This window comes from Nerophis lumbriciformis, linkage group LG22, assembly GCF_033978685.3.
Source record: "Nerophis lumbriciformis linkage group LG22, RoL_Nlum_v2.1, whole genome shotgun sequence".
Classification (NCBI taxonomy): domain Eukaryota; kingdom Metazoa; phylum Chordata; class Actinopteri; order Syngnathiformes; family Syngnathidae; genus Nerophis; species Nerophis lumbriciformis.
The window spans coordinates 27,676,325-27,702,344 of NC_084569.2; the positions used below are offsets into that span (position 1 = coordinate 27,676,325).

The 26,020-nt window shown below is 40.9% G+C and overlaps 1 protein-coding gene across 1 annotated transcript in view; it reads right to left on the reverse strand.

The window, feature by feature from the left end:
• Positions 1-227: 227 nt before the first annotated feature.
• Positions 228-26,020, reverse strand: part of engl (endoglin, like) — a 43,835-nt gene continuing 18,042 nt past the window's right edge. The window contains exons 10-17 of the mRNA XM_061973335.2: positions 22,471-22,501; positions 16,790-16,842; positions 16,486-16,647; positions 12,214-12,690; positions 8,871-9,012; positions 8,705-8,806; positions 4,180-4,288; positions 228-3,990 (exon numbers count right to left, since the gene is read on the reverse strand). Of these exons, the coding sequence (XP_061829319.1) occupies positions 4,182-4,288; positions 8,705-8,806; positions 8,871-9,012; positions 12,214-12,690; positions 16,486-16,647; positions 16,790-16,842; positions 22,471-22,501 (1,074 nt within the window). The 3' untranslated portion in view covers positions 228-3,990; positions 4,180-4,181. The remainder of the gene's footprint in view (positions 3,991-4,179; positions 4,289-8,704; positions 8,807-8,870; positions 9,013-12,213; positions 12,691-16,485; positions 16,648-16,789; positions 16,843-22,470; positions 22,502-26,020) is intronic.

Genomic DNA, 26,020 nt, shown 5'->3' on the forward strand with positions numbered 1-26,020 from the left:
GCATTACTTTATTAGTACCGGTATACCGTACAACCCCCTAAGATGGAGTGTACTGATGGTGGAGGTCATACAATGTTTTATACTTTTATCTATCAGAGCTGCTGCCTTAATTTTGTTATTGTAATTGTAAATATGTTATATTTGGACTAAAATGGCATTCAAGTTGTCTGATCATTTAATTTAAATGGGTGCCTTTTCTCAGTTGTTGTGTGTAAATACGGTTACCCTTTTATTTTGGAGTGTATTTTGCACTGAACAGGAAGTCACTACCAGCTGCGTATAACCACGTACACTATCAGTCAAACATCAACCGACACTTTTTTTTTTTTTTTTTTTACAGTACAACCCACCACAAAATACTTGAAATAAATCATTTAATAAATAAATCCGCATGTGATTAAAGTGTAAACTTTCAACTGCAATGTAGCAAAATACGCCATTAAAGCTACAGGATGGCTTGAGTGGGCCCAAACACTGAAAATATACCGTAACCACCATACTTTAAAATCAACATGATTAATATCATTTACAATGATATTAATTAAATCACTATGGTGGTATCTACACAAAAATAGCATCCTTGTTTGTGTGCGGTTTAGGAAAATGTGCTGATTAAATGTACCACATGACATACAAGCACATCCTAATATATAAATATGATCTTCATATCCAAAAAGTGAAACATTTATTTTCCTTCTTTCCTTAAATCAAAGGGGGATTGCACTTTATTTAAATTTTTTTTTAAATTTTGTCTATCATCCACAAAACGTCTGCCAGACAGAAACACCAAATCTCTCCCTTTTGTGTGAATCCTAAATAGTGAAAAACTGCTAGTACGAGGCGGCTAACAATGTACACAACCCAAAACCAGTGAAGTTGGCACGTTGTGTAAATGGTAAATAAAAACAGAATACAATGATTTGCAAATCTTTTTCAACTTATATTCAATTGAATAGACTGCAAAGACAAGATACTTAACGTTCGAACTGGAAAACTTTATTTTTCGCAAATATTAGCTAATTTGGAATTTGATGCCTGAACATGTTTCAAAAAAGCTGGCACAAGTGGCAATAAAGACTGAGAAAGTTGAGGAATGCTCATCAAACACTTCTTTGGAACATCCCACAGGTGGACAGGCTAATTGGGAACAGGTGGGTGCTATGATTGGGTATAAAAGCAGCTTCCATGAAATGCTCAGTCATTGACAAACAAGGATGGGGCGAGGGTCACCACTTTGTCAACAAATGCGTGAGTAAATTGTTTAAGAACAACATTTCTTCACCAGCTATTGCAAGGAATTTAGGGATTTCAGCATCTACGGTCCGTAATATCATCAAAAGGTTCAGAGAATCTGGAGAAATCACTGCAAGGCCTAAACAGACATTGAATGCCCGTGGCCTTCGATCCCTCAGGCGGTACTGCATCAAAAAGCGACATCAGTGTGTAAAGGATATCACCACATGGGCTCAGGTACACTTCAGAAAACCACTGTCAGTAACTACAGCTTGTCGCTACATTTGTTAAAACTCTACAACGCAAAGCGGAAGCCATTTATCAACAACACCCAGAAACGCTGCCGGCTTCGCTGGGCCAGAGCTCATCTAAGATGGACTGATGCAAAGTGGAAAAGTGTTCTGTGGTCTGACGGGTCCACATTTCAAATTGTTTTTGTTTTGTGTCCTCCGGACCAAAGAGGAAAAGAACCATCCGGATTGTTCTAGGCGCAAAGTTCAAAAGTTAGCATCTGTGATGGTATGGGGGTGTATTAGTGCCCAAAGCATGGGTAACTTACACATCTGTGAAGGCACCATTAATGCTGAAAGGTACATACAGGTTTTGGAGCAACATATGTTGCCATCCAAGCAAAGTTATCATCGACGCCCCTGCTTATTTCAGCAAGACAATGCTTCTTAGTAAAAGAGTGCGGGTACTAGACTGGCCTGCCTGTAGTCCAGACCTGTCTCCCATTGCAAATGTGTCGCGCATTAAGAAGCCCAAAATACCACAACAATGTTGTTGTTGTTCTGTCAACAACAACATAGAGAGCACTTCCTGTTTTTGCTACCACTAATTGCAGACTCGGTGAGAGCTTTGGAGCGTTATCATGTAGCACTGTTACTAAATGTTTAAAAAAAAAAAGAACATACAACAGTGACTTACAATGTCCTCTCTCACTGGGATGCCGACTGATGGGATGGTTGAATCTTTCGGCACTTGCACTCTCCTTGAGCTGCTAAATTCAGAACAATCCTCACTCCTCAAATAAAAACGCTTCCGAGTGATGTTGCAATGGCCTTATCCTGTGTCGATGCCACGTGTCGGCTGTTGGCGTGATCCCGGGGTGCAGAGAAGCAAGCGTCGGGCATGCACGTTCAATGAGGAACCGGGCAGAGCAGAACCTGAAGAACCCTTTGGCGTACATTATTGCTACTTGCTCGTGGTCCGAGGAGTAGTGCAGGCAAGGGGATGTGTCACGACGCCAGAAAAGTAGTTCCTCGGTGTTAGCTCTGACAATGTTGCTATAGCTTGTATGCTATAGTTAATATGCACGTTGCAGCATGTAAATTAAGCATTGTTGGCTATTTTGGATGCTTTTTAGAGGGCTTAAAAGTCAGAATAGATCATCATATTTCCCGGACGAGAGAGCGCACCAGTAAATAAGCCACACCCACTAAATTGTAGAATATATGTATATTTTCCATTAAATTAGTTGCACCGGACTAAAAGCCACAGATATATATGTTGTGAAATGAGTTATTTACACAGAAAGATTCTGTCAATAACTTAATTGTTTCCAAACGGTGTCTGTAGCGCGGCAGTAAAACGGCTGATCAAACAAAACAGAAGCCATCGTCATGGACCCACCAGCTACGGAAGCTAGCTCTCCAATCAGCTAAACAGACTCAATAACTCCACGGTGACGTTTTGTACAAAATGAATACCGTTGTAAGTTAATAATACTAACACAGACACTCGTAAACGTGTTAGGGTATGAGCAAATGCTAATGCTAACGACGCCAGCTTAATTACATTACGATAGCACGTACAAATATGCATGAAAACACTCCTACAGACATCACACATGGGATGGTTTAGTAAGTAAGAATAGTTTTAGATATGACTGCTTATTCATTGTAATCATCTTATCTTATCTAAAATCTTTTTTTGATGTTTTTGTTGTTGTTTTTATCCAATTTGATTTTATTGTTTTGATTTTTTTACGGTGTCCTTGAGTGCCCAGAAAGGCACCTTATAAGTAATATGTATTATTATAATTATTATATATTGTAAAACTTTCAAACGTCGAATGAAGAATCCATGCGAGTAGAAACGCGACACGAGTAGAAGACGGAACGGCACTTGTTCTTTCGGTTCAGAGCACTAAACAGAAGGAAATACTATATAGGCAAACTAAAAGGTGGCGCCATTGTGCAAACAATAACACACTTTTTTAGAGTCTCTGCATGTGTTTTATGAAAACTATTAGCATTATGGCCGTCGGCGAAGAAAAATCCATAAATTAGCCGCACCGTTTTATAAACTGATTTAAACATCTATAAAACTGTGGCAGAAATCAGAGCAATGTTGTACACATTATTAATGTATTGCAAATTTGATTCATTGTATATGTTGTAACATTTTCACAATATTCTGTATCCTATGAGCATCCTGGTGTTGAAAATTAGCATATTGTTGCTGTAACACTTATAAGGCAGTGTATCTAGTTTTTCCAAAAAAGTAAAAAAAAAAAATGAAACAAAATAAGCCGCAGGGCTCAAGGCGAAGGAAAAAAGTAGGCCGGAATTAACGGTAATTAACAATAATCAGCACTGTTAGCTGCCTCGTACTAGCAGTTTTTCTGTATTTAGAATGCACAGGAAAGGTGTTCTTGTCCCCACTTTGAAGTCAGTATAAAGGTCTTCTCCAGTTCTCAACACCCCCAACGAGGTGTTACTTCCAGTGGTCTTGCTTCCATCTAACGGAGGGAACCTCGAAAAAAGATCAGACAGACAAAAAAACAAAAAAAAAACGTGAATGATTTGCAGGTGCACACCAAATGGTGACACATTTTCTCTAACTGCCGACGGGTTCCAACCCACAGCCTCGTGTGCTGTCAATGTGCCGTTTACACAGGTGTGTCCTCTCAGTGTGAACGGACCCCATGCAGGTAACTCTCACCTTTACACCGAACTGGTGAGCTGATGCGACGGTGACGCTGGACTGGTGATACTTCCTGGAGTTTGGTCTGTTAAATATCCATCACCCTCAAGCCATATCTGCCGCGTGCCTTCACAAAAGTACACAAAACATGCATCGGTGCAAGAAAAGCACTAATTTTCTCACAAATGCATCATGGTGAACTCACAATACAATGCCTGATAGTTTTTCGCTTAAAAGTGATATTTGATGATATAATCATGAATAAAAGTAATGGAATTTTTTTTTTTTTGTTGTAATATGGTTTCTGTGAGAGGATAAATTCCTAATTGTTAGAAAGCCCACAGTTGAATATGTTTGTGTTTATGCGTCACTGATGAGAGTATTTGGCGAGCGCCGTTTTGTCCTACTAATTTCAGCGGCCCATGAACTCGCCATAGTTGTGTGGACTGTGACTCAACAGTTGGTTTACACGTACAATTTTCTCCGACGCTGCCACAGAAAGACGTGTTTCATGCCACTTCTTCTTTGTCTCATTTTGTCCACCAAACGTTTTATACTGTGCGTGAATACACAAAGGTGAGCTTTGTTGATGTAATTGACTTGTTATGGAGTGCTAATCGGGCATATTTGGTCACTGCATGACTGCAAGCTAATCGATGCTAACATGCTCTTTGGGGTAGCTGTATGTACATATTGCATCATTATGCCTCGTTTGTAGGTATATTTGAGCTCATTTAATTTCCTTTACTTATGTCCTCTGTGTATTTAATTTATATTTGCATGTATCATGACACATTATTTGTATGTAATATTGGCTGCATTTCTGATAATTGTTAGTGTGCCATGTTGTTCCAGACCACAGCAAACGTTGCAGAGATTGTAATGAATCCATTAGAAGAAGACAGCTAGCCATTTCCTTTAACTTGGACACACACATCTATACCTTTGGTCATTTTAAGACAGTAATTTCCAGGGGTTATCTCACCCTCTGAGAAATGTTACTAATGTTTCCCAATGTTGTAAAAATGCGTAGAATAAATATTACATTTCAACATTTCTGTCAACGAAGATTTGCGTTAGCCTGCGACACATAGTACGGATAGTACGGATACATACGCCGGATAGTCGAACCTCGGATTCAGGAGGAACAGTGTGGTTTTCGTCCTGGTCGTGGAACTGTGGACCAACTCTATACTCTCGGCAGGGTCCTTGAGTGTGCATGGGAGTTTGCCCAACCAGTCTACATGTGTTTTGTGGACTTGGAAAAGGCATTCGACCGTGTCCCTCGGGAAGTCCTGTGGGGAGTGCTCAGAGAGTATGGGGTATCGGACTGTCTGATTGTGGCAGTCCGCTCCCTGTATGATCAGTGCCAGAGCTTGGTCCGCATTGCCGGTAGTAAGTCGGACACGTTTCCAGTGAGGGTTGGACTCCGCCAAGGCTGCCCTTTGTCACCGATTCTGTTCATAACTTTTATGGACAGAATTTCTAGGCGCAGTCAAGGCGTTGAGGGGATCTGGTTTGGTGGCTGCAGGATTAGGTCTCTGCTTTTTGCAGATGATGTGGTCCTGATGGCTTCATCTGGCCAGGATCTTCAGCTCTCACTGGATCGGTTCGCAGCTGAGTGTGAAGCGACTGGGATGAGAATCAGCACCTCCAAGTCCCAGTCCATGGTTCTCGCCCGGAAAAGGGTGGAGTGCCATCTCCGGGTTGGGGAGGAGATCTTGCCCCAAGTGGAGGAGTTCAAGTACCTCGGAGTCTTGTTCAAGAGTGAGGGAAGAGTGGATCGTGAGATCGACAGGCGGATCGGTGCGGCGTCTTCAGTAATGCGGACGCTGTATCGGTCCGTTGTGGTGAAGAAGGAGCTGAGCCGGAAGGCAAAGCTCTCAATTTACCGGTCGATCTACGTTCCCATCCTCACCTATGGTCATGAGCTTTGGGTTATGACCGAAAGGACAAGATCACGGGTACAAGCGGCCGAAATGAGTTTCCTCCGCCGGGTGGCGGGGCTCTCCCTTAGAGATAGGGTGAGAAGCTCTGTCATCCGGGAGGAGCTCAAAGTAAAGCCGCTGCTCCTCCACATCGAGAGGAGCCAGATGAGGTGGTTCGGGCATCTGGTCAGGATGCCACCCGAACGCCTCCCTCGGGAGGTGTTTAGGGCACGTCCAACCGGTAGGAGGCCGCGGGGAAGACCCAGGACACGTTGAGAAGACTATGTCTCCCGGCTGGCCTGGGAACGCCTCGGGGTCCCCCGGGAGGAGCTGGATGAAGTGGCTGGGGAGAGGGAAGTCTGGGCTTCCCTGCTTAGGCTGCTGCCCCCGCGACCTGACCTCGGATAAGCGGAAGAAGATGGATGGATGGATGGATGCGACACATAGTCATTTTGATAGTAGGCTAATATAACTAATATAGACACTTACATCATGTGTTGCCTTCATTATAACACTCATACAAGTCTTTTTAATTTTTCGCGGCTCCAAACAGATTACTTTTTTGTATTTTTGGTCCAATATGGCTCTTTCAACATTTTGGGTTGCCGACCCCTGACTTAAGCAATACATCTAGCTCGGAGGTAAACTGCACTTATAAAAAATTTTTTGGCCAATCATCCACAATCCTCATGTGAGAACACACGTCTTTCCCTTTTCTGTGCATTCTAAATAGTGAAAAACTGCTAGTACAAGGTGGCTAACAATGCTCCAACGATGCTCCATTTACATGCATATTAAAGACTTAGACTTAGACAAACTTTAATGATCCACAAGGGAAATCCATCCATCCATCCATCTTCTTCCGCTTATCCGAGGTCGGGTCGCGGGGGCAGCAGCCTAAGCAGGGAAGCCCAGACTTCCCTCTCCCCAGCCACTTCGTCCAGCTCCTCCCGGGGGATCCCGAGGCGTTCCCAGGCCAGCCGGGAGACATAGTCTTCCCAACGTGTCCTGGGTCTTCCCCGCGGCCTCCTACCATTCGGACGTGCCCTAAACACCTCCCGAGGGAGGCGTTCGGGTGGCATCCTGACCAGATGCCCGAACCACCTCATCTGGCTCCTCTCGATGTGGAGGAGCAGCGGCTTTACTTTGAGCTCCCCCCGGATGGCAGAGCTTCTCACCCTATCTCTAAGGGAGAGCCCCGCCACCCGGCGGAGGAAACTCATTTCGGCCGCTTGTACCCGTGATCTTGTCCTTTCGGTCAAAACCCAAAGCTTGTGACCATAGGTGAGGATGGGAACGTAGATCGACCGGTAAATTGAGAGCTTTGCCTTCCGGCTCAGCTCCTTCTTCACCACAACGGATCGATACAGCGTCCGCATTACTGAAGACGCCGCACCGATCCGCCTGTCGATCTCACGATCCACTCTTCCCTCACTCGTGAACAAGACAAGGGAAATCATTAATGTTTTTTAGTCGCGTAAATGTAACTTTTAATCTGTAAAGTTACTGTCTCTGTATTTAGCTAGCAGCTACACAACAGCGATGCAAACAATAGCGCACAAGCGAGACACACGTGTGCAAACTACGGCCCGCCAGTGTGAATTAAAAAATGTTTTTAAAAAGGTTTTCCAATGTCTTAAATTTACCACCATCAAATAGCAAATGTGAATCGGTCAGGTCAATGTCCATGACTTGTGATTAGAATGAAGTACAGCACAGCATTTACTTATAAGACCAAATGCAGACAACCTTTCCGAGTCTCACAAAAAGTCAACACACATGGTCACACATAACACAGCCTGCTCACTGAACTTTGTGGATATTATAAAAAAACATCCAAACACCATTAAAAAAGACCCATTTAAATCCATAACAATGCCTTATGGGAAACATTTCTGATTGATTACAAAACTTTAAGAAGGCTGTCACGGAAGTAAACAATGTAGGAGTCTGACTTTCACATATTCTTAATATCCAATTATATTACTTATATATCCATTATAATAATACAACATGTACACCTGTATGTGTATAGGATATACATATTTTGGCTTGGCACTTGGTGGAGGCGGTTGTTGCAAGTCCTGTGAATTATTTGTTGTTGCAAGTCTTGTGAATTCTTTGTAACTTGTGTAGTGGAATTTCTGACCAAATCAGAAATTGGTTTCTTTCTGACCTCTGTACCATTTCTATTTTGTTTGTTGAGCAAAGTCGGAATGCATTAGGGAGGACATGACATGGCAGAGCGGGTCGCCCTGACGTTGTACATGTTATCTTGGTTGTTTGTTATGACGGCCTTTGAACCACCAGGGAGCGTATAACTAACCACGTTGGACCAAGTCTGGTGTGTGTGCGCTCCTTCACGAGAGCGCATCATCCAACGTCTCCGGAGACATTGTCTGTAATCATGGCAACCCAATCCAACCTTGTACCATCTGATTATGAGTGAATAAAACTCTTGTGACAAATTCTCTTTTGTCCACCCCCCCAGTTGAATGTTACTTTAGTTGCAGTGGGCTTTTGGCCCTCGGCCAAACTTTTTAGCCCATTGTGGCCCCAGAGAGTGACAACCAGGTGCAACTGGAAACACTAAACAAATCTAGTGGTTTTGTTACCAGTAGAACTGTAGATGCACCACAGCCCCCCCATCAAGCTGACACCCATCGCAAAGGCTGCAAAGGCGATTCCCATCACGGGTCCTGTGTGCACCAACACACCTGCGATACAAGACAATTCAACAAAATTGTTGGATCACTGGAAGGGAACCAAGTACTCCCTCACTTGGTTGCTGGGGTGGCTCTGGACTTGTCAGGGGGGACAGTCTCTTTGTCCTTTGGCCTGTGGCGGCCTTCACCGCTTTGTGTGCCCGGGAGCTCATGGGTTGGGTGACCACCATGGGTCTGGTCAGGTTTCTGGTCTCACACTACACATGGAGACACAAAAGGGGATTGATGTATTTTATAGGTTTGACTAAGTCATTAACGTTACAGTGCTGGCATAAGTCATCTGTTTCCTTGGCTAAACATGCAAAAATTATGACTCAATTAAAACATTTTAAAAGAGTAAATTTGCAGACTTACTATAAAGGAGAAATATTACAGTTTTATTCCTGATGGGAAGTTTCACTATGTGTAACAATCTAATCTGAAGGTATTTACCAGAACATAAAAACAGGTACAAACAACCCTGCAGAGCCAGCACACAGGTGGCTGGATCACTAACGTGAATTAAGTATAAATATTTGAGAATTTTAAATATCTATTCTTATTTCAGTTTTATTTTGTTTCCTTATTTTAGGACAACGTGAAATAAGTGTACATATTTACATTTCCTTAACATTTACTTTTGTGTGTGAATATTAGTGTTGTCCCGATACCAATATTCTGGTACCGGTACCAAAATGTATTTCGATACTTTTCTGTACTTTTCAATACTTTTCTAAACAAAGGGGACCACAAAAAATGTCATTATTGGCTTTATTTTAACAAAAAATCTTAGGGTACATTAAACATATGTTTCTTATTGCAAGTTTGTCCTTAAATATAATAGTGAACATACTAGACAACTTGTCTTTTAGTAGTAAGTAAACAAACAAAGGCTCCTAATTAGTCTGCTGACATATGCAGTAACATATTGTGTCATGTATCATTCTATTATTTTGTCAACATTATTAAGGACAAGTGGTAGAAAATGAATTATTAATCTACTTGTTCATTGACTGTTAATATCTGCTTACTTTCTGTTTCAACATGTTCTATCTACACTTCTGTTAAAATGTAATAATCACTTCTGTTGTTTGATACTTTACATTAGTTTTGGATGATACCCCAAATTTGGGTTTGCAAGTAGTTACAGGATCATACATTGGTCATATTCAAAGTCCTCATGTGTCCAGCGACATATTTCCTGAGTTTGTGATGCTAAAAATATTGATGTAATTATAGTAGTATCGACTAGATACGCTCCTGTACTTGGTATCATTACAGTGGATGTCAGGTGTAGATCCACCCATGGCGTTTGTTTACATTTTGACGGCGGTGAGCTAAGGTATCCTCCTACGGTGTGTAGTGAAGCATGTTTACTATTCCTCGTCCTGCAGTGATAATGATACTTGTAAGAAACGTACTTTATTTGTCGCCATGGAGGTGAGGATTATTGATTTATAAGTAGCTACAACACTGCAGACTGTGGATGGACTTTATTGCTAGCTGTGGCGGTATGGCGTAGCGGGTAGAGCGGCCGTGCCAGAAACCTGAGGGTTGCAGGTTCGCTCCCCGCCTCTTGACATCCAAATCGCTGCCGTTGTGTCCTTGGGCAGGACACTTCACCCTTGCCCCCGGTGCCGCTCACACTGGTGAATGAATGATGAATGAATGATAGGTGGTGGTTGGAGGGGTCGTGGGCGCAAACTGTCAGTCTACCCCAGGGTAGCTGTGGCTACAAATGTAGCTTACCACCACCAGGTGTGAATGAATGATGGGTTCCCACTTCTCTGTGAGCGCTTTGAGTATCTAATAATAGAAAAGCGCGATATAAAATCTAATCCACTATTATTATTATTATGTCTTAAAGCACCTCTTCCTGAGGGCGTTTCAGTGTTATAACGTCACCTTTAGCTTTAGTTTTTAAGCCAAAATGCAACCGTTCTCCCTTTTCTGTCTACACACTGTGTCTGCTTGTAAGTACTCCGTGTGTGCGCGCTGCCGAACATGCTCCTCTGCTCGTTAAACCAGCAATGTCATGACGTGATGATGACGACAAGGGTGCGGGGGGGGACCGGTACTTTTTAGAGGCGGTACAGCACCGAACATGATTCATTAGTATCGCGGTACTATACTAACACCAATATATCGTACAACCCTAGTGTATATATATATATATATATATATATATATATATATATATATATATATATATATATATATATATATATATATATTAGAGATGTAAATGCGTTAAAATGTAATATCGGAAATGATCGGTATCGGTCTTTTTTATTATCGGTATCATTTTTTTTTTTTTTATTTAATTTAAATTTAAATTTTTTTAATTAAATCAACATAAAAAACAAGATACACTTACAATTAGTGCACCAACCCAAAAAACCTCCCTCCCCCATTTACACTCATTCACACAAAAGGGTTGTTTCTTTCTGTTATTAATATTCTGGTTCCTACATTATATATCAATATATATCAATACAGTCTGCAAGGGATACAGTCCGTAAGCACACATGATTGTGCGTGCTGCTGGTCCACTAATAGTACTAACCTTTAACAGTTAATTTGACTAATTTTCATTAATTACTAGTTTCTATGTAACTGTTTTTATATTGTTTTACTTTCTTTTTTATTCAAGAAAATGTTTTTAATTTATTTATCTTATTTTATTTTATGAATTTAAAAAAAAAGTACCTTCACCATACCTGGTTGTCCAAATTAGGCATAATAATGTGTTAATTCCACGACTGTATATATCGGTTGATATCGGTATCGGTTGATATCGGTATCGGTAATTAAAGAGTTGGACAAAATCGGAATATCGGCAAAAAAACATTATCGGACATCCCTAATATATATATATATATATATATATTATACATACATACATATTTGATATGTACGTATGTAAATATATACATTGAATATATATAAATATATTTGTAAATTTTTTATTTTTTCTTATTATTTTGGGGGGTAAATTATGAATCAATTTAGAATCGGGATGAAAATGAAATGTGACAAATAAAAACACCCTATGAATACATGCAAAATTAACACTTTTTATCCACTTTCCTTTCACAAGCTTAATTTGTGGAAAAACTGCAGTTTTACAGTATAAACCGTTTTAAGCTTTATAAATACGAGGGATGTGCCGACCGATCGGCCACCGATCGGTATCCGCGGATCTTTGTGAAAAAAGTATGTAAACGCCATTGTTGTCCGGCTGACAAGCGGCTAGCAGCTCAATGTGTGTCTCCATACACCGTGTGGAGCTGCTCCCCTAAATTGATAGTATTCACGTCCATTTTGGCAAATAAACTGCCGTTCTTAGTATCTTAAATATCAGGATAAAGTGGCGTTATCACTGGAGGAATATTGGACCACTCCTAACACATATGTACCTGGTGTGCAGACGTCCTTGAAATGAGAGGAGGAATCCGCTCGCCGTCCTCACACTCTTTCTTGGTCGTTTTCTTGCTGGGTTCCTCCGATGTGGTGTCAGAGACACAGAGGCGAAGGCTGCAGTGCAAAAACTGCATGGAGACATTGTAAACTGGCCGTAAGAGGAAACTAAATCTTAACGGCCGTATGGGCGTACTGCTGGTTCCCTCCCTCAAAGACCCTTCTCTTCCTCTTCCTCCAGTTTTGGAGCGAGGGGAGGCATCTTTGTCTTTCACCTCCTTTTCATCTTCCATCTCCTCGTCTTCTTCGTCTTTGGTCTCCTCCTCCTCGCTTGGATTGACAAGCGTGAGCGAAGGTTCTGCGGGACAACCGTGCCTTATGACGTCCCAGAAAGGAGAACTTTTAGGGTCGGAGAGAGGAGAGACCACACAGGAGGTCACCTCAGCGACCTGGATGAAGGAACCCATGGCAGAAATCTGGAACACACATGGAGAGTTTGATGTACGGCAGTGGAACTCTGGTGTTTTAAGGATTATCATCTCTGGCAGAATGACACCAAAAAGGGGTGTTGTCGTTAATTATGGTGAGAATCTGGATAAAGTAGTGGAAAATGTTGATTATGTCTGATGGTTGTTGACCAATCCTTTTGGACATATTTTAACTTCTTGACCCCCATTTGAAGGTGGGAGTATGACACTCATCACTTACTCACTCAACAGCAGCAGACATGTTCAATGATTTCATATTAATACAATATTTACTGATATTGTGTAATAGTTTTAAGTAGGGCTGGAAAATATTTACAATATTTGAAGTGTGATTAATCGCAATTTGTCCGTAGTTAACTTGTAATTGATCGCAGTAATTGTTGGCTGGATTTTATTCTAATCTTTAAAAACTGACCTTAAACCAGGCTGAGGCAATTCATGTGTCTATATATATATATATATATATATATATATATATATATATATATATATATATATATATATATATATATATATATATATATAAGTGAACTTTTGGACGTCCAATCAGTGTCATTGTGTGTAGAATAACAATAAAATCATGAAAAATGTGCATAAATGAGTGAGTGTGACTGAAATGTATAAACGAGGGAAAATGACCCGATATTAGAACAATCTGGGAAATAATGGAAAATATGGGAAAAAGGCGAAAATAATGAAAAATAAAGAACAATGACAGAAAATAAGGAAATGTTTGGGAAAATGACAGATGTTAAGGAAACATTTGGGAAAATATTGAAATGTAATTTTTGGGAAAATAAAGTAACATAGAAAATGAGTAAAATATGGGGAAATAAGAAAACATTTTGGGAAAATTAAGGAAACGGATGGGAAATAGAGAAAATAATGGGAAATAAGACAATATTGACAAAAAATAAAAAACGACAGAAAAATGACGAAAATTTGGAAAATATATTTGATGATGAGGGAACATTAGAGTAAATAAGGGAAAATGACAGTGAATAAGGTAAAATAGTGGAACATTTGCAAAAACAAGTGACTGTGATTGAAATGTATAAAAGGAAAAGAGGAAAAATGACCGGATGTACGTAATTCTTTCATGAACCTGTGTGGCAGCACTTGAAATTATATATATATATATATATATATATATATATATATATATATATATATATGTATATATATATATATATATATATATATATATATATATATATATATATATATATATATATATATATATATATATATATATGCTGCCACACAGGTTCATGAAATAATTAAGTACATCAATAAATAATTAAATACCTAGTTAAATTATAAACTAATTAATTAAAACATTAAATATTTAAATTGTGAAATAAATAATTAAATTGGGAAATAATGAAACCGTTAAATAATTAATTAAATAGTTAAATAGTTAATTTTACATACAATTAGTTAATGACATGTTTGACTAATTATTCAAAGATGTACTTATTCATTTATTTCATTCTGTCCCTCCTAACTAGCGAATGTCTGTCTAGATCAGCCCGGATGCTGACTGTTGAGATGTTTACATTGTTTCATTTAGATGAAAAAAATCGCTTAGTTTCATGTTTTTCTTGCCATTCTGGGATATAAGTTGAATGCCAAAGTTGACCAAGTTCTCGGTTTGTGGCCACAACCTTCTTCCAGGTGAGAGGCATGATTTATAATCTACAATGTAATTTCACCAACTCAGAGGCGATGCAGCAGCTCAGTATGTCAATATAGCAGCATATACTCGTTAGAGCTCTGCAATTATAATAACAATTTCGCTTATACTTGATTAATATTCAGGTCACAACATGTAAATGGAGTATTGTTGGCTCTTTTTTTATGTTTTTAGAGGGCTTTATGGGCGGAGTAGATTAATTCTATTAGCTGCATTGGTAGTCACCTCATACTTGCTGTATTTTATGAATTAGAATGAATAAAAAAGACAACATATGTGTTCTTGTTTTACAAACCCTGTTTCCATATGAGTTGGGAAATTGTGTTAGATGTAAATATAAACGGAATACAATGATTTGCAAATCATTTTCAACCCATATTCAGTTGAATATGCTACAAAGACAACATATTTGATGTTCAAACTGATAAACTTTTTTTTTTTTGCAAATAATCATTAACTTTAGAATTTGATGCCAGCAACACGTGACAAAGAAGTTGGGAAAGGTGGCAATAAATACTGATAAAGTTGAGGAATGCTCATCAAACACTTATTTGGAACATCCCACAGGTGTGCAGGCTAATTGGGAACAGGTGGGTGCCATGATTGGGTTTAAAAGTAGATTCCATGAAATGCTCAGTCATTCACAAACAAGGATGGGGCGAGGGTCACCACTTTGTCAACAAATGCGTGAGCAAATTGTTGAACAGTTTAAAAACAACCTTTCTCAACCAGCTATTGCAAGGAATTTAGGGATTTCACCATCTATGGTCCGTAATATCATCAAAGTGTTCAGAGAATCTGGAGAAATCACTGCACGTAAGCAGCTAAGCCTGTGACCTTCGATCCCTCAGGCTGTACTGCATCAACAAGCGACATCAGTGTGTAAAGGATATCATCACATGGGCTCAAGAACACTTCAGAAACCCACTGTCAGTAACTACAGTTGGTCACTACATCTGTAAGTGCAAGTTAAAACTCTCCTATGCAAGGCGAAAACCGTTTATCAACAACACCCAGAAACGCCGTCGGCTTCGCTGGGCCTGAGCTCATCTAAGATGGACTGATACAAAGTGGAAAAGTGTTCTGTGGTCTGACGAGTCCACATTTCAAATTGTTTTTGGAAACTGTGGACGTCGTGTCCTCCGGACCAAAGAGGAAAAGAACCATCCGGATTGTTATCGGCGCAAAGTTGAAAAGCCAGCATCTGTGATGGTATGGGGGTGTATTAGTGCCCAAGACATGGGTAACTTACACATCTGTGAAGGCGCCATTAATGCTGAAAGGTACATACAGGTTTTGGAGCAACATATGTTGCCATCCAAGCAACGTTACCATGGACGCCCCTGCTTATTTCAGCAAGACAATGCCAAGCCACGTGTTACATCAACGTGGCTTCATAGTAAAAGAGTGCGGGTACTAGACTGGCCTGCCTGTAGTCCAGACCTGTCTCCCATTGAAAATGTGTGGTGCATTATGAAGCCTAAAATACCACAACGGAGACCCCCGGACTGTTGAACAACTTAAGCTGTACATCAAGCAAGAATGGGAAAGAATTCCACCTGAGAAGCTTAACAATGTGTCTCCTCAGTTCCCAAACATTTACTGAGTGTTGTTAAAAGGAAAGGCCATGTAACACTGTGGTGAACATGCCCTTTCCCAACTACTTTGGCATGTGTTGCAGCCATGAAATTCTAAGTTAATTATTATTTGCAAAAAAAAAAATTAAGTTTATGAGTTTGAACATCAAATATGTTGTGTTTGTAGTGCATTCAATTGAATATGGGTTGAAAAGGATTTGCAAATCATTGTATTCCGTTTATATTTACATCTAACACAATTTTCCAACTCATATGGAAACGGGGTTTGTACATATGGATTGTGAATGATTGACAACATTCCAAAAAAGTGCAGTTCCCTTTAATAATACTCAATTTTTTTAAAGTAATCTGTTACAATAGGTCAGACAAAAACTAATCGTCCAAAAATCGGTGCAAAATGTTTGCAAAAATAGAGGTTGAAAACTTTTGTGTAGAAAAAATTGAGCGCAGAAAAACGGAGGTAGCAGAATAATGCAGGAAGACGCTCACCTGGACGTAGACCCGCTGGTCTGCAGGGATGACACACGGTCCGATACGCCGCTGCTTGTAGCTCTCAGTGACAAACAGTTTCAACAGAAGCAAAGGTCCAGATTTGAGTATGCGTTTTTGGAAGGGGATCGGTCCAGGATCCGGCACCAGACCCCAGGGCGCCTGAGAAGCGTTTACGTCGCCATCGGGAGTTTCTGAAGGACTGGCGGGTAGGTCGGCCAAACAACTGAACTAGGAGCAGGAAGAGACTCTGCATGAGTAACATGAAATATAGAAGTAAACCTTGAAGAAAATGTGCTCTCACATGTTTGCCAAGTGAACTTTTGGACGTCCAATCAGTGTCATTGTGTGTAGAAAAACAATAAAATCATGAACAATGTGCATAAATGTGTGACTGAAATGTATAAGAGGAAATGAAGGAAAATGACCGGATATTAGAAAAATCTGGGAAATAATGGAAAATATGGGAAAAAGGTGAAAATAATGAGAAATAAAGGACAACGACAGAAAATAAGGCAACATTTGGGAAAATGACTGTGACGACCGGGGCGCATTGTGATGCGGGGTTCGTTCTCTCAGGAATGCAGACGGGCGTCAGACACAGCGTGTAGGTAAGAAAGTATTTCTTTAATAAATAAATTATACTGGAACAAAGAAAAGGGTGCTCATAGCACATAAGGCAAAAACTAAAAGAGCTAGCATGGGAGCTAGAAGGTAAAAAAGGAGTTTAGCGTGGAAGCTAACAGGTACAGAGCCAGAAGTCGTCAACTGTTGCATAAAAACAAACTACGAAGCCAGAACGAATGACAGGGAGGACAGACTTAAATAATAATGTCAGTGATGACAAACAGGTGCGTGTCGGGAACAAACGCGGCAGGTGAAAATAATAAGCAGCCATGGCAACAAACTCAGGTGTACAAAACAGGTACTCAAGGAGTCCAAAACTAACCAAAAACACAAGTATCTTGAAAACGTAAACAGAATATATGATCCGGGCAGCGGATCATAACAGTACCCCCCCCTTAAGGGACAGATTCCAGATGTCCCCTAGAAAAACTAAAACCCCCCCAACTATAACAAAGTTCAAGAGTCAAGGGAGGGTGGAGGGAGGATTTGGCGGAGGGTCGCCAGGTCACATGTCCCCGAATCCACCGGGGACGAGTCAGGTGGCGGCGGCCAATGGAACGCCGCTGCCGGAGGCGAGGCGGGCGACCACGGAAAGGCCACATTTGTGCCTGCCAAGAAGGTGGGCGTGAGTGGCGCCAGAAGTTCAGCAGCCGGAGAGTTCTGCGACTACGTCTCGGGTGTCGCTGCTGTTTGCGCCACTGGCGTCCATACTCTAACCTCCGAGAGCGCCGCTTGCGCCGCCAGACCACCCGAGGTCGCTGAGACGACGAGGAGAGAGCAGACGTCGCCGTGGAAGCAGGAGGAAGCGTCGTCGTCGCCGTGGAAGCAGGAGGAAGCGTCGTCGTCGCCGTGGAAACAGGAGGAAGCGTCGTCGTCGCCGTGGAAACAGGAAGCGTCGTCGTCGCCGTGGAAACAGGAAGCGTCGTCGTCGCAGTGGAAACAGGAAGCGTCGTCATGGAAACAGGAAGCGTCGCCGTGGAAACAGGAAGCGTCGTCGTCGCCGTGGAAGCAGGAAGCGTCGTCGTCGCCGTGGAAGCAGGAAGCGTCGTCGCCGTGGAAACAGGAAGCGTCGTCGCCGTGGAAACAGAAGGCGTCGTCGCCGTGGAAACAGAAGGCGTCGTGTCTGTCGGCGTGAGCGGAGCCAGAGGCGGAGCAGGCGGCTCGTCTGTCGGCGTGGGCGGAGCCAGAGGCGGAGCAGGCGGCTCGTCTGTCGGCGTGGGCGGAGCCAGAGGCGGAGCAGGCGGCTCGTCTGTCGGCGTGGGCGGAGCCAGAGGCGGAGCAGGCGGCTCGTCTGTCGGCGTGGGCGGAGCAGGCAACGGAGTATCTGCGAGTGGTGGATGTCTCAGCTGGGCTGCTGGGTTGGCCGTAGGGGGAATCATCACCTGCAGCGCGGTGAGAATACTTCCCAGCTGTCTCTCCAAAGCATCAAGACGGGCGTCTTGGCGTTCCACCATGGCGTTGACGCAAGCCTGAAGAACGCCAAACTGTTCCTCCTGTTGTCCAAGTTGTTTGGCCTGTTGGTGCAATGCCCTTTTTACTTGGTCGGTCTCTGCGGGGTCTCGTGTGCTTTGCAGCGATGGAGCAGGAGGTGGAGAGGATGGTGTTTGCAGGACCACCAGGGTTGATGGTGGCGTCAGAGTGGCAGGCGTCCGGGCTGTCGTTGTCGTGGAAACAAGTGCTGGTGCGGAAACCAGACTTGGAGTCGGTGCTGGTGTGGGAACCAGACTTGGAGTCGGTGCTGGTGTGGGAACCAGACTTGGAGCAGGTGCTGGGCGTGACTTTGGCGGAGGTGGCCTGGCCGGGGGTTGCGGCTTAGCATGCCGAATGTCTGGTGGCGGAGGCCGGCATGGAGTTTTGGGCTTGGCTGGGCGCAGCTGTGCCCGCCCACTAGCAAGGCACCCAGTACTAGCCCCCCCCTCAAGAAGCGGATCCCAGACGCGTCTTGAGCAGTCTGGAACAGTCTTTAGGGGTGGGAGGGAGGAGGTGAGGAGGTGGGTAGGCTCCTCCCCTTTTGATTGTCCAAATTGTCTATTCTGCTCTTCAATAGTGGACTGTAGGGACGACCAAGAGGGAGAAAACAGAGGAGTGGGCGGAGCTTGAGCCATAGGGGGTGGGGCTTGAAAACCAGAATGTGACTGGTACTGACTAGACTTATAATTAACAAAAATGTCCTGATAGTATTTAATTGTTGAATTAAAGTCATTTGGAGGCGGCTGACAGAAAGAATTGACTGAATTTAAAAAAATGTCTTCGTCTATGACGTCCTCACCAGTGGACGGGATGACGTCATCCGCGCGGGTCTCCAGCTGACTGACAGCCCAATCAGTGAACTGTTTGGCAAAGTGAGTGATGGGATTACCAAACATCGGCAGGGGGGAATCCTGGGCTGGTTGGCTGTGTTCCGGAGGGAAGAATTGCGGGGGTGGCGCGTCTCTGTCGCGAGCTGAAGCCGTCTTGTGCGACTTCCGCCCTCGCTGACGCGTGCGAGCGGGCTGAGAGCGGACCTCCCCGGGCCAGATGGAGTCGATCGGGACCAGAACACCTCCAGGTCCCCACATCATCTCCTCATCTGGAGAACAGCGGAGCGTCTCTGCCTCCATCGCTCGGAGGACCATCCACGCACCTTCATCTACCTCCGTCAAGCCCGTAGCGAGAGAACTCTTTCTTGCTGGCTTCGTACTGTGACGACCGGGGCGCATTGTGATGCGGGGTTCGTTCTCTCAGGAATGCAGACGGGCGTCAGACACAGCGTGTAGGTAAGAAAGTATTTATTTAATAAATAAATTATACTGGAACAAAGAAAAGGGTGCTCATAGCACATAAGGCAAAAACTAAAAGAGCTAGCATGGGAGCTAGAAGGTAAAAAAGGAGTTTAGCGTGGAAGCTAACAGGTACAGAGCCAGAAGTCGTCAACTGTTGCATAAAAACAAACTACGAAGCCAGAACGAATGACAGGGAGGACAGACTTAAATAATAATGTCAGTGATGACAAACAGGTGCGTGTCGGGAACAAACGCGGCAGGTGAAAATAATAAGCAGCCATGGCAACAAACTCAGGTGTACAAAACAGGTACTCAAGGAGTCCAAAACTAACCAAAAACACAAGTATCTTGAAAACGTAAACAGAAAATATGATCCGGGCAGCGGATCATAACAATGACAGATGTTAAGGAAACATTTGGGAAAATATTGAAATATAAGGGAATTTTGGGGGAAAATAAAGTAACATAGAAAATGAGTAAAATATGGGGAAATAAGAAAACATTTGGGAAAATTAAGAAAACGAATGGGAAATAGGGAAAATAATGGGAAATAAGACAATATTCATAAAAAATAAAAAATGACAGAAAATTGGCAAAAATTTGGAAAATATATTTGATGATGAGGGAAAATTAGAGTAAATAAGGGAAAATGACACTGCAAAAACAAGGAGTGTGATTGAAATGTATAAAAGGAAAAGAGGAAAAATGACCAGATATTAGAAAAATCTTGGAAATAAATGGAAAACATGGGAAAATGGTGAAAATAATGAGGAAATAAAGGACAATGACAGAAAATAAGGAACATTACAGAAAATAAGGAACATTACAGAAAATAAGGACAAATTTAGGAAAATTACAGATAAGGAAAAATTTGGGAAAATATTGGAATATAAGGGAATTTTTGGGAAAATAGAGAAACAGAAAATGAGTCAAATGTGGGGAAATAAGAAAACTAGGGATGTCCGATAATGGCTTTTTTGCCGATATCCGATATTTCGATGTTGTCCAACTCTTAATTACCGATACCGATATCAACAGATACCGATATATACAGTCGTGGAATTAACACATTATTATGCCTAATTTGGACAACCAGGTATGGTGAAGATAAGGTCTTTTTTTTTTTAAATTATAAAATAAAATAAGATAAATAAATTAAAAACATTTTCTTGAATAAAAAGGAAAGTAAAACAATATAAAAACAGTTACATAGAAACTAGTAATGAATGAAAATGAGTTTAAATTAACTGTTAAAGGTTAGTACTATTAGTGGACCAGCAGCACGCACAATCATGTGTGCTTACGGACTGTATCCCTTGCAGACTGTATTGATATATATTGATATATAATGTAGGAACCAGAATATTAATAACAGAAAGAAACAACCCTTTTGTGTGCATGAGTGTAAATGGGGGGGTTGAGTTGGCGCACTAATTGTAAGTGTATCTTGTGTTTTTTATGTTGATTTAAAAAAATAAAATAAAAAAAAATAATAAAAAAATGACACCGATAATAAAAAAAACGATACCGATAATTTCCGATATTAGATTTTTAAAGCATTTATCGGCATCTCTAAAGAAAACATTTGGGGAAATTAAGGAAAAGGATGGGAAATAGGGAAAATAAGGGGAAATAAGACAATATTGACAAAAAATGAAAAATTACGGAAAATTGGCAAAAATTAGGAAAATATATGTGATGATGAGGGAAAATTAGAGTAATTAAGGCAAAATGACAGTAAATAAGGTAAAATAGTGGAAAATTAGAAACAATGGGGGAAATAATGGAAAATGAGAGTAAATGTTGGAAAATAAGTACAAAATTAAAAGTGATGTAAAATTTTCAAAAATGAGGGAAAAGATGGGAAGATGAGAGAATGTAAAGTTGTAAAGCAGGAAGAGACTCTGCATGAAATATGGAAGTAAACCTTGAAGAAAATGTGCTCTCACATGTTTGCCAAGTGAACTTTTGGATGTCCGCTTAGTGTCATTGTGTGTAGAACAAATTTAAATTTAAGGTAAAAATGGAACTTTGGGAAAATGCGGAAAAATAAGAAAAAATTAGGGAAAATAAAGAAAAAAAAGGGAAATAGTGAAAATAATGGAAAATAAGATAACATTGAAAATGACAGAAAATTGGTGAAAATGAGGAAAAATATAGTACCCTGCTTTCCGCCAAATTGTAGCTGAGATAGGCTCCAGCGCCCCCCGCGACCCCGAAGGGAATAAGCGGTAGAAAATGGATGGATGGATGGAGGAAAAATATATGTGATGATGAGAGAAAATTAGAGTAAACAAGGGAACATGACGGCATTTAAGATAAAATAATGGAACATTGGGAAAATGGGGGGAAATTACATAAAATGAGGGAAATTTAGGGTAAATGATGGGAAAAAATGTAAAATAAAAGACATTGGAATGACAAAGAAAATTGAAAGTGATGTAACATTTTCAAAAATGAGGAAAAAAGAGGAAATGAGAGTAAAGAGGGGAAGATGAGATAATGTAAACTAGGAGCAAGAAGAGACTCTACATGAAATATGGAAGTAAGAAATGTGCTCTCACATGTACGCCAAATGAACTTCTGGGGTCACTGTCGTTGTGTGGCAGCTCTCTCCATAGCAACACCTTAACGACACAATACATTTATGTCACATGACCAAACACAACACCAGTGAAGTTGGCACGTTGTGTAAATGGTAAATAAAAACAGAATACAATGATTTGCAAATCCTTTTCAACTTATATTCAATTGAATGGACTGCAAAGACAAGATATTTAACGTTCGAACTGGAAAACTTTGTTATTTTTTGCAATTAGCTCATTTGGAATTTGATGCCTGCAACATGTTTCAAAAAAGCTGGCACAAGTGGCAAAAAAGACTGAGAAAGTTGAGGAATGCCCACCAAACACTTATTTGGAACATCCCACAGGTGAACAAGCTAATTGGGAACAGGTGGGTGCCATGATTGGGTATAAAAGCAGCTTCCATGAAATGCTCAGTCATTCACAAACAAGGATGGGGCGAGGGTCACCACTATGTCAACAAATGTGTGATCAAATTGTCCAACAGTTTAAGAACAACATTTCTCAACCAGCTATTGCAAGGAATTTAGGGATTTCACCATCCACGGTCTGTAATACCATCAAAAGGTTCAGAGAATCTGGAGAAATCACTGCACGTAAGCGATGATATTACAGACCTTCGATCCCTCAGGCAGTTCTGCATCAAAAAGCAACATCAGTATGTAAAGGATATCACCACATGGGCTCAGGAACACTTCAGAAAACCACTGTCAGTAACTACAGTTGGTCGCTACATATATACGTGCAAGTTAAAACTCTACTATGCAAAGCCAAAGCCATTTATCAACAACACCCAGAAACGCTGCCAGCTTCGCTGGGACTGATGCAAAGTGGAAATGTGTTCTGGGGTCTGACGAGTCCACATTTCAAATTGTTTTTGGAAACTGTGGATGTCGTTTCCCCTGGAACAAAGAGGAAAATCGGCCATCAGGCACATGAACAATAATAAGATCTGATAGCTCAGGCACAGCTCATTTTATTACCTATTCTGTGTTATATGCATACTTGCCAACCTTGAGACCTCCGATTTCGGGAGTTGGGGGTGGGGGCGTGGTCGGGGGTGGGTCGGGGCGTGGTTGGGGGCGTGGTTAAGAGGGGAGGAGTATATTGACAGCTAGAATTCACCAAGTCAAGTATTTCATACATATATATATATATATATATATATATATATATATATATATGAAAATATGCAAACAAAACTGTGTTTAGATAATTGATACTTCAAACTTGCATAAATAAATATTAAGGAATATAACATAACTTGGCTTCTGAGAGTTTCAAAATGTAATGAATAAAATGCTAAAGTTGTTGATAAACAAGCAATTATTTTAATAATTAAATATGGTCATTTTAAATGAATTATTATGATAATTTAAAATCAAATATGTTTATTTTAATGTATAATTCTATGGCTGGATGTAATAAGGAGTCACGAAAAAATACAAATAAAAATACAATTAATTTTGATGTTTTTAGCAAAATATAGTAAAAATATATATATATATTTTTTTAAATTAATAAATATATTTATTTTTAGGTAAAATAAACATAATAATACAATTTATCTCTAGTCTGGATGATTTAGTTCTTGTCACCCTGTTGTCCTCCCGTCATGAAAAAGGGCTGTCCTCACTCAGGTCCGCATGGAGCTGGAGGGGGCGTGGCTTCCAGCTCCGGCTGAAAATCGGGAGATTTTCGGGAGAATATTTGTCCCGGGAGGTTTTCGGGAGAGGCACTGAATTTCGGGAGTCTCCCGGAAAATTCGGGAGGGTTGGCAAGTATGGTTATATGTGTGTTATGTTGCACGATTGCACCAAGAAAAATTCCTAGTTTGTGAACCCGTTTTCAAACAATGGCAATAAAAACTATTCTGAAAAGAACCATCTGGTTTGTTCTATGCGCAAAGTTGAAAAGCCAGCATCTGTGATGGTATGGGGGTGTATTATTGCCCAAGACATAGGTAACTTACACATCTGTGAAGGTGCCATTAATGCTGAACGGTACATACAGGTTTTGGAGCAACATATGTTGGCATCCAAGCAACGTTGTCATGGACGCCCCTGCTTATTTCAGCAAGACAATGCCAGGCCACGTGTTACAACAGCGTGGCTTTGTAGTAAAAGAGTGCGGGTACTAGACTGGCCTGCCTGTAGTCCAGACCTGTCTCCCATTGAAAATGTGTGGCGTATTATGAAGCCTAAAATACCACAACGGAGACCCTGGACTGTTGAACAACTTAAGCTGTACATCAAGCAAGAATGGGAAATAATTCCACTTCAAAAATTGGTCTCCTCAGTTCCCAAACGTTTACTGAGTGTTGTTAAAAGGAAAGGCCATGTAACACAGTGGTAAAAATGCCCCTGTGACAACTTTTTTGCAATGTGTTGCTGCCACTAAATTCTAAGTTAATGATTATTTGCCAAAAAAATTAAGTTTCTCAGTTGGAACATTAAATATCTTGTCTTTGCAGTCTATTCAATTGAATATAAGATGAAAAGGATTTGCAAATCATTGTATTCTGTTTTTATTTACCATTTACACCACGTGCCAACTTCACTGGTTTTGGGTTTTGTACTTCCACACCGGTGTTTTGTCTATTCCAAATGTTCGTCAAGGGGGTTTTGTTTTCTGGACACAAGATTTCAGACGTATTTGAATGTTTGATCTTCTACAAAACACCCAGCATCAAGGGTTGGAATTGGGGGTTAAATCACCGAAAAATGATTCCCGGGCGCGGCCATCACTGCTGCTCACTGCTCCCCTCACCTTCCAGGGGTTGATCAATACTGGTGGGTCAAATGCAGAGGATCATTTCACCATTTTATTTTAGCACAACATATTTTTATGTTCATTTATCTTTTAGTTAGTTTTTTTCTAGTCTGTTTGTGTGCAGTATTTTTGGTTAGTTCTTATTTTTCTAATCAGCCTGACCTAAGCCTAATGTTTCCGTGTCATATGGATACAAATGTACTAATAACTAATAAATACATGGTGCTATATCATTTGACACGGTTGTAAAGTGTAGGTTAGATATAATTATTGAATATGTATTTAAATCAAGAGTAAGATTATTAATTCAGTGTTAATATTTGAGTGGGCCCCGGGCCACTCTGTAGCGGAAAAGTTGGGCCCTGAGGTCCAAAAGGTTAACAACACCTGATTTAATTCAGTCTTTCTTAAGCACAGATAGGGGCGGGGCCTATATTTGGGCCGCCAAAAAATAAAATGTTCTTAGTGGTACTCTGTTGTAATACACTTTTCCACCACTTGTGGCAGTAATGGCAACATCAAACAAACAGAAGAAGTCTGGAGCTAAAGTCATTAGCTCGAGAAGTTTCTTAAGCGCAAGAATTATGACTAAAGTGGTGAAGCTATTATTAACAGTTTAGTTGAACATATTCATTTAATTTATTTATTTTAGCACAACATATTTTTATGTTCATTTATCTTTTTGTTAGTTTTTTTTTAGTCCGTTTGTGTGCAGTATATTTGGTTAGTACTTATTTATCTTATCAGCCTGACCTAAGCCTAAGGATTGCGTGTTAAATAAATAATAAT